The 10,321-nt window shown below is 37.1% G+C and overlaps 1 protein-coding gene across 1 annotated transcript; it reads left to right on the forward strand.

Moving 5' to 3' along the window:
* The first annotated feature begins 2,810 nt into the window (after window positions 1-2,810).
* LOC122080826 (lycopene epsilon cyclase, chloroplastic-like) lies at window positions 2,811-7,344 on the forward strand. The gene is made up of 2 exons (XM_042647691.1): window positions 2,811-3,314; window positions 7,213-7,344. The coding sequence occupies exons 1-2, from the start codon at window positions 3,021-3,023 to the stop codon at window positions 7,222-7,224; spliced, it is 306 nt and encodes a 101-aa protein (XP_042503625.1). The 5' UTR covers window positions 2,811-3,020; the 3' UTR covers window positions 7,225-7,344.
* Window positions 7,345-10,321: the final 2,977 nt, after the last annotated feature.

Consider the following 10,321-nt stretch of genomic DNA (forward strand, 5'->3'; position numbering starts at 1 on the left):
TCATGGTCTAATGCTATTTTGAAGCCAGTAGAGTTACAAACTTTCAAGCCAAAATATGGAGTAATGAATATTCATTTGTGGCATGGCCATGCGTCCAAACTCATACGGTGACAAAATGAGAGAGCGGATGCCACCGCCTTTGTGAATTCTAAAAAACCTGTCCCTATTGATGCCATGTGCCCCTTATTGCCCCTCATTGGTGTAAAGACCATGCAATAAAGGAGTGTTATTTTCTCCATTTTTTAGAGGTAAATAAATAAATAGATTTTTCCTCTTTGTTTGATGGATAAAAAAGATGGGAAACTTATGAGGATAAGTCCCACATGTTGAGGGTTGGGTTGACAAGGAAATAACCCATCACAATTCGAGTCGGCTAGTTGTGGGTTCGAGTCTTAGCATGCTCACTATTGCCCATCCGTCTTGCGGAAGCGTTGCTTGCTGTAAGAGGGCTTGTCCTGGGGGCTATGATCATTAACGTGGATCACCCTTTTTTTTTGTTACAAAAAAAAAAAAAAAAATGTTGACAAGGAAAGGAAATAACAAAATAGAATATATACTTATTAGTGATGGTGAGATTCTATGGGAAAGAGATGAAATAGAGCTGTAATGGAAATTTATGGGAAATAGAGGAAATGAAAGTGGGGTGGGATTCTATGGGAAATAAAGGAAATATGACGAGGAGAGAGATATACACAAAACAACTTTTCCATGACTTTGAAAGTGAATGGGGCCTCACCAACTTTTATATGATTTTCAAAAAGTAGTCAACCTCTGTGATTCCTTCAATGCTCACATTTCCTTTTCATTTATGGAAAACAATCACGTAGCGTAGTGGTTAGCTAACTTTACATGTGAATTTACTATAAATTCGGATTTTCATTGTGGTAATTCTCTTCCATTTAATATTAGTTACATCATTCGAGAATATAAATCGAGATTATCAATCTTTAGAATATAATCTTTCTTTTGGATGTTTTTCTTTTGGGTTTTGCGAGTGTTATAGTGATTTGTATCTCATGGGCTGATAATTGGGTTAAAAAAATAAAGAATGGAATGGGAAAAGTTAAGTACCACATATGCATGCAAATAACAATTATTTCATTAAATGACTTATTGCTGATAAGTTTTTCACCTCGCTTATTCAAACACTCATATTTATGGTAACTTGTGAGAAACAAGGGTAAGTTTCTCATAATTTCACTTTTTCCACTTTTATTCGTCAAGCAAACATGGTCTTATGTTTCATAAAAAAACATACTGTACATAAGTAATCATCAATAAACAGATAATTTGAGCAGATCCCTGAACTCATAATATGAAAATAAACAATTGATTTATTATAATGATAAGAATAAGAGTAACGTCAATATTTAACAAACAAACAAACAAGATTCTAATGTTTCCCACGCTAAAAGTGAAAAATATGATCTTATTTAAGGTGTCAATCGGTTCGGTTTCGGTTTAAACGGTGCGGAGCAGTTCGGTTTACATTTATTTGACTAAAACCATAACTGCATCGTTTACTAAACGGTTCCACTTTCTGAAACCGTGACCGTTTAGTAAACGGTTTTGGTTTCCACGATTTCTAAATGGTGTCGGTTTCACGGTTTTAAACGGTTTCGATCTCGGTTTATTCCATACGGTTTGTAAAACGGATCACAATCGGTTTGTTATAACTTGCAACCATCTCTAAACTGAAGATCATAAGCTTATCAAAAAATAATTAGCAACCACAAATAAGAGATTCTATATTAACGATGGTATTTCGTAAGTTGATAATCTAGTGCTATTTCTTTGCATGATCATTCTCTAACAGTTAGAACTAATAACATACAACATTCAAATTCAGCCTTCTACAACATAAAATATTAAAATGACAGGTGGTTCAGCCAAAACACCCCATCTATGATAATATAATCACATAGTAACATAAATGGATTATAAGTTAATGATCTAAAACCTAAACTTGAACTGAATTGCAATAAATCATACCAAAGCAGGATGGACACTTAATTTAATTGTTAATTGTTAAACGGATTAATCGGATCGATTTAAACGGTTTCAATTTGGTTTGAAACCAACGGGTTCCGCGGTTAAAACCGACCCAACCCGTATAACTAATCAGCTTGAAACTTGAAACCATAACCGCACCATTTACTAAACGGTTTTGCGGTTTCGGTGTAAACGGATCGGTTTGGTATTAGTAGGGTTTTAGTATCGGCCATGATTGATACCAATATAATACTGATACATATCGTTTTGAAATTTTCAGTTGTTTTGATCGATTCGGTATCAACACTGACTGATACATATTAGTATCGACTAAGTTTTAGAAACGATCGATAGAGAGACTCAATGAAATAGACATATCTGTGAAAATGAGAACTACCTGGGGGCTGATGCCTGCCCAATGCCAAAAGGTCAAGAAAATTGATGACCTGATGAAAAAGGGAGCCAGCTACCGTAGCGGGGAAGCCCCGGTGAACGATGCCAGGTTTTAACCTTTTGGTTCCGATACCGTGAACTAAAACCTTATCCAGTAGGCGGCAGTAAAGATTCCAAGCCAGTGGTTTTGGGTCGGAGAGGTCATGCTAGAACTAATGGAACCTGGGTCCATTCCATCTCGACCCAAAAAAGATTCCAAAATAAAGGTTTTGGGTCGGGGGTTCATGGCTACACATATAGAACCTGGGTCCATTCCGTATCTGACCCAAAAAGGCCAACTAGGAGCCACGCGGCCCCCCGCCTATCTCATTTTCATCAGAACCGCCTATGATTAGAAGAATACTATCCAGTTGAGCAACCTTTTCTAAATTTCCCGCTAATGAAGAGTTGCTCACACCTTCCTCTGTTTGCTAACACTCCCAAAGTCCCAACTCCAAAACACAGCACATCCAACACTCCGACACAACACCGTCCGTTCCTCTTATAGTCTTTTTCTTTGTTTGAATTTGACAGAATAGTAATGCATGGGGGAGAGAGTGATAAGGTTGTGAACCAGAGATAAAACAGTGGTAGTGATGGACTGTGTTGGAGCTCGAAACATTGCAGCAATGGCGGCTGTTCCTTCCTTTTCTTGGAGGTCTAGAACAAGGAGATTGAGTGGGAGACGCTCGACTCGGAGGTCATATCGTTATCATTCTTGTTTACCGACTATACGAGCAGGGGCAAGTGGCGGGAAGGATAGTTGTGTGGTGATTAAGGAAGGCTTCGGTGATGAGGAGGATAATGTTAAAGCTGGGGGTTCTGAGCTTCTTGTCGTTCAAATGCAGCAGACGAAGTCCATGGAGAAGCAGGCCAAGATTGCTGATAAGGTTCCTTTGTTATTACCTTTTTTGTTTTTCTAAGTCATCTTGTACGTTCGTGTCATTGGATTTATCACAAATCAGTGGCGTTTCTTACTGTTTGATGAAGTTACTGAATAATTTTTTTGGTGCTTGGTTGTCTTGATTGCTTATGAATGAGTATCTCTAACATCATTCTTAGATTTGTCTATGTCTGCAAACAGTTTTGAAATCTTCGGAACACAATATTTGGCCAATTCCAAACTGCATAAATTTGATCAGAGTATGAAGCAGATCATCTCTGTTTTAATTCTTTCACCTTGATGGACAGCTTACGGGTGTTACGTGCGTTTGTGAGCGTGTGGGTTTGGGGGGTGGTGGAGGGATGGAAGGGGAGAGAGTCACATCGGGGTTCTCGCTTCTGTTGTTGAAGAACATTAGAAAATTTAAGTTGCGAACTATGACATTTTAGTGTATAACACACGTTTGTTTAGAGTCTTTGGCTATTGACTTCACATAAGGCACTTATTCTCCTCTTTCCAAGGTTACAGAGCTTGGCTAGTCCTAGATAACATTTGTTTGCTCTACTGTTTACTTTTTTGGGTATGCTTCTATTCTTACGTGATGCAATGAAGGAGAACGGAAACTTCTTATTTTATTCAGGAAAGAGGAGGCTGGGTGAGGGTTAGTTTTTGCATTGCAAGAAATCATGATATATCTATATATTTTGTTGGTCCATTAGCTTCTCCTTGGTCATTGATATATCTAGACAACATACTCTGATGAACTTCACCAATTTAAACTAGTTCTTCATTATGTAGGTGAATTTAGAATTTAGAATTTAGAGCAATCAAATTTTTGTGTTGAGGAGTTGGATTGATCTGAATTTCTGAACTTACGATATAGAATTATGTATGAAATAATGGGTACGGGGACAAGCCTTCAGCTGAAATGTGTCAAAAGGAGGGTTTATGTTCAAGTGTCCTACTGCTGGGATTTGTGTTGGACACATATCATGTACCCATAATTATGTTCTGTAGTGTTGAGACAGTTACTAACTTACTATACATGAAGAGTCTGGGTAACAATGTGGCGTTGGCTAAAACTAAAGTTCAGTGGATGTTATATGAGGTATTACCTAGCTAGTTGAGTATCACCTACCTATTTCAACTAGCTTTTGTCGAAGAGCTCCATTCCCGTAAGATCTTGGATCATTTGGAACTAGAATGCAGGGGTCAACAGTATTATGTTCATTTGGGCATAGAATGCTGGGGTCAACTGTGTTATGCCAATGAAAGATCTACACTCAGTGCAATAAGGTGGCTGACAATCTTACAGAAACTTTGCTGTTAATATTTTGCACTTGTCTGAGGTTTATAATGCTCTTTAAGTCGTAGAAATATTCAAATATCAATGTCAATTTCTATGAAGGGTTGGGGCACTGAAGAGATTACTGCTTCTAGGTGCACATGACAGAATATCTAGATTGACTTTTACATAGAAGAAAAGCATTTCAGTGGACACACGTATTCAATGTGACAAGCACACAGCTGATATAGTGGAACATGATTCAGAGATTGAATATTATCTGAGGGACTGAGGGTGCATCTTGTCGTCACCAAGTAAGTGAGCTAAGAAATTGTAACCTTACTTTTTTGCCCCTGTTCTTATTCCCAAAAGTCATTTAATGCAGATTTTAATGTGGGGTAATCCTTTCATTTCAAATGAAAACTACATTAATGACTTTCAACATTTTGAAAAACCTTTTCTACCCCTGCATTAAATACAGCATTAAAGGGCCTTTGGGAATAAAGCAATAGGCAAAATGAGTAAGGTTACAATTTCTTAGTTCACCTACTTGGGAATGATAGGATTACCCCACATTAAATGACTTTTGTGAATAAGACTAGGGGCAAAAAAGTAAGGTTTTAATCTTGTTGTAGCCAACCTTGGTTACAACAAGATTTTCCCATTATCTAATTAACAAATTGGAGGTGATGCCGATCCACAAGGGAGAAGGAAGTGCTGGGGGGGGGGAAGGAGGGTATTTGAGGGCTACTGACATATGTATCATAGTAGTGCTTTAAATGCTAATTACGTACCTTGAACTTAAATTGGAAAAATTTGGGAGCCTAGATATGTTCAGGGTGGAAGCTTTTGCATGGTTCACAATGGTAGATGTGGAAAGTAACTTTTAGGAAGAGAAAAGGAGAAACTCTAACTGCCACATTCTGTTAACATTGGAGGAGAACTCCAACCATTTGTTTGATGGTTGATGAATGATAGCTGAAAAATTTTAATATGGAGCCTTCTAAGATGGAAAGAGCAATCTCTTTAGAGGTCATAAGGTTTTTCATTTATTGTTATCCATATCATTTCAGCAATTGCTGTCAGATTGTGTGGAGAATAGTCCTGCTTATGTTTGTTTGAAATTTGAAAAAGGTAGAAGAGTTCTCTAATGAGTGCTTTTTTTTCTATTTGAGGGGATAAAAACAACACCCCCTCCCAAAAAGGAAAGAAAAATGAAAGCTACCTCATTTGGACTAGTCATTTGTGTTAGACTAAAACAACAATGGATCATTGAGCTGTTGGAGGATGTTTGAGAGACAATGTGTGTGAGAATGAATCCTCTTTTAGTTACAATAGAAATTATTGCAATATAATTGATATATGAATTTCTGGGAAGAGGTTTTGTTTTCTAAATTTCAAAAAACAAAAATGAAGTCCACCAAAAGTTTTAAACCCTAAAACCAATAAAAGCATTGGACATGCCGAGAAGAAAGATAGCCTTTACCTGACTCACTGGAAATGACCTTGCCAAACTTTATGCCATAAAAACTGAGAAATGTAACAGAAATACTCGCGAGGAGGAAGACGATCAGTTGGGGCGAGGGGTTGTTTGGGAAGAGTGTATTCATTTTCAAAATACCCCTCGTTTTGCCGTTTAAATCAAAGCAATGATTCAACAAGTTGAGGTTGAATTTACTTTTTTAACCTTAAAAGCAATCACAAAATGACAAAATAAATGGGACATAGTAATTTACTTTTTTGACCTTAAAAGTAATCACAAAATTACAAAATAATGGGGACACAGTAATTTAATTTTTTGACCTTAAAAGCAATCACAAAATAACAAAATAATGGGGACACAATAATTTAGGTTACAAGGTTTTTGTAATCGGGTAGGTTACATTTAGACATACCCTTTACATAATATGTTATGCTTTGTGTTATGATTGAATATTCATTATGTCTTGATGTATGTGATGGAGGAATCTCATTTGGACATGATATGCATGCTAGATTTAGATGCCGTAGTCGGCTTGGAAACAAGTGCATGGTGGCTCGTGGAATGGGACGCTGTGCCATTGTGTAATCGTATTATGCTCATATAGAAGCATGCGGCTAGGATTTATATAATCCTTTGTGCTACGACAATTTCTAATAGGGGTTTATGTGTTGGATTACTATTGGGGAAAGCATCGGGTTATTATTGTTGAACTCCTGCAGCAGTTAGAAGTATGCACGACTGATCGTTAGGATAGTTGGTAACCCTGATGGTATATTCAGAGGGCCGATCATACTGCTTTTATTTCGGATGGAGTCACCCATTTATTTTCTGTAATTTAAATTTGTCGGGAGTCGGCTTGCATTTTAAATTCCAGTACCAACGGTGGGCGTTCTCCGACAACCCTATAGGCGTATCGTGGGATGGGGTTCGCGGCTCGTACTCGGGGCATACGTGCACTGTGGTTGTGAGTAGCACATAGCCTATGACCTAGTAATGTTGTTAGGCTAATAGGATTAAAATGAATTACATACATATAGGCGCATATGTGTTGTGACTGTTTATGTGGTTTTCCTTGTGTGGTATTCCTTTCCACTTATTGAGCTAGTGAGCTTATCCCACGTGCACAACTCTTTTTAGGTGATTTTGTAGGTTATCCTCCTGGAGATCAAGAGCCGGGCCCCACTGTGGAGTTTTCCTCTGAGGACTGGTCGGTCCCTGATGAATTCGAACACGGTGCCGATTGCATGTGCAAGGATTGTGCCGCATAGCAACAGTGACTCTAGAGTGATTATTTGTTATTCTTTTGATGACTTGATGCTAAAATTCTTATATTTTTGTGTATATATCATGCCTTCGGGCCCAAATGTATATAACTTTTATAACTCAATTTGGGAAACAATTACAGGTATTATTATGAACAAGTCTTCCTTTGAAAATATAGGTATTATCTTAGTTTAGTAAGTGTATGTTGTATTACAGTTACTGCATTGTTGATTCTGGCAGGTTTGTGAGTTAATCGGAGTTAACTCGGTCACCGGCTCGGTTCTGTGCGAGCAGGGTGTGACATATGGGCCAATTGTTTAAGGACAAAAACGTGGGTTGGATCGTGATCGGCCAAAACCCCAATTGATTTGGCTTGAAATGGGTTAAAATTGGTTCATATTGATTGAATTGGATTCAAAGGGGTTTCATTCCTAATTTATATGAAGATAGGCCAATGTGACAATTGAATTAATTGATTGAAATAACGCTTCTAAAGCTACAGGCCTATTTAAAGGGGGCCAGCCACACTCATGCTAACCTACGCCTTAAGAACCTTATCTAGTAATTTTGTATGCTCTCGACTCAAGTATAGACTCAGCCTCCCCACACATTGTCCCACCCAAAGCCAATAATGGACCAAATCCAAAATCAAACACATGATGAAAACCCATAGGAACTGGCCTAGATCATAGGCCAGCCCAACCCCGAACCAATCAAATAATTAATAAATCATAGTCCGGTTGAGCACCTGTTTTGAAAAGTCTTTTTTTAAATGGAGGCTATACGTGAAGATATTTGATATGTGATATATTTCTAAACTAAAAACTGACATAGATCACAAACACAAACATAAACTTATTACAATATTAAGCTCCTAACCAGAAAAAAAAAAAGTTACAATATTAAGCTCTATGATATTGCTAAATTGCAATTGGTATTAGGATATTAAGATTGTGTTTGGTAGCCATCCACAAAAACATTTATGGCATTTTTCCGTTCTATGGGAAACACCCCCCCCAAAAAAAAAAAAAAAAGAACAAAGTGTTTAGTGTCAACTTGGTGTTTTTGGGTTTTTTGGAACAAAAAGGGGAAAAAAAACTACTCGAAACACAAAATGATGGAACGAAGAAACCTTGTTATGTCATTTCGGTTTCGTTCTAAATACAAAAAAAAAATGAACAACTAGGGTAATCGTTCCTGAAACAGGTTCATCAAACACCATTTTTTGTTTTAAAACGATATTTTGACGCGGAAATAGAAAATTCTGTTTTTGACACGAAACTTCATTTTTTGAACTGAATGACTACCAAATGCAGCCTAAACCTCTAGCTACACAAAAAAAACAATTAAATAGAGGCATACAAATAAAGAAAGGAGGTGGGATTATTACAAATATGAATCATTAAATAAAAAAAGAAAATAGAAGATGGGGGTCTGATGATGAGTGAAGGATTTGATGGTGGTTGACAAAATTGGAGAGAAGATGAGAAAAAGGAGGAAGATGGGTTGCAGGTACAAACAAAGGAAAGGAGATGGATTCGGCCACTAGGATAAGAAAGAAGAAGAAGAGTAGAGAAGGGAGGTGTGGAGAAGATGGGTTCCAGGTACAATAGAGGGAAAGAGATAGATTCGGTCATAGGGAAAAGAAAGAAGAAGAAAAGTAGAGAAGAGAGGTTCGGTTACTTGAGAGGAGATCGTGATGGAAGGGATTCGGTGGTTGGGTCTGATTTGAGGGCTCAACTACAAAGAAGGAAAAGAGGTGGGGAAAAAGGTCAGGGAAGGAATAAGAAGTATAAAAAAAGAAATGAGGAGATGGAGAGCTCGTGACTCATAAAGGAGAGAGAGGGTTGCAGATATGGAGGGTTCGACTATGAATAGGGTTAGGGTTTTGATGTGAGATGAGTATGGTTTGGACATGAGAGAAAGGGTGGAAGAGGAAAGAAGTGCTGAAGGAAAAGGGAGATTAGGTTAGGATTATGGATATTGATCTAAGGGTCCAGATGAAAAGAAAAAAGAATTAAACCACATTAAACAAAAAAATTAAACTAATTCAAATTAAATGATTCAAATTAAGACACATTGAAACTAATAAGCCAGATTAAACTAAGATGAGTCTAATTAATCCAATTGAAAAAAACCTAATTAAACCTAATTAAGCCTAATTGAACCAAAATAAACTAATCAAACCTGACTAGAACAAATAAAACAAAATAAGTGTAACTAAACATAATTGAATAAAAAAAAAATTGAACCTAATTGAAACTAAAACCAAATTGATTGACATATTATTAAAAAAATACTAACCTACCATTAAGAAGAGAAAATTACCTAGAAATCTAGTTTTAATCAAGAAACAAAGGGAGATAACTCTTGTGCTTTAAGCTTCAAATCGAACCGAACTAGACAAAATCTCCTTGCTCAAGGAGGGTTGCACAATAAAAATGTTTATACTTTGAAGGATTTTTTGTATAGGGAAAGGGAATTAACCAAAACCTTAATGGGGTCGTTAATTCTCTAAAAAATTATCATCCACTTTAAAGTGGGAGAGGGGTCTATATTTATAACCAATGGAATGGGGAGACCTCTCTTTGATTTTTAATATGGGACTACAAAGAAACGGGTTTGTCAAAAAATAGTTGCTTTTGGGCAAGGGATGTTTGGTGCCACATGGCACTTCCAGATTGCCTGAAATGGAATCTAAACCTTGATTTTTGGGTCAACTTCTGAAAGTCATATTTTGCAAACCGTTAGTTAAAACTCAATGTGTAATATGTTGTTGGATAGCTCATTCTGTGCATTATCCAGTAATGTGAGACATGAATACGGTCTCTACTAAGAACCTTGGCAAAATGGATAGAGAAGAGGGTTTTTAGGAGGTGTGTCTTTTTATTTGTCTTCTTCTTGAGCCTTTCTCTCTCACCTTTGGATTCATCTACAGACGAAAGAACGCCTGCTTGGGATCAATATTCTTCTTGTCCATCAT

The sequence above is a fragment of the Macadamia integrifolia genome, chromosome 6 (genome assembly GCF_013358625.1).
Source record: "Macadamia integrifolia cultivar HAES 741 chromosome 6, SCU_Mint_v3, whole genome shotgun sequence".
NCBI classification, from domain to species: Eukaryota; Viridiplantae; Streptophyta; class Magnoliopsida; order Proteales; family Proteaceae; genus Macadamia; species Macadamia integrifolia.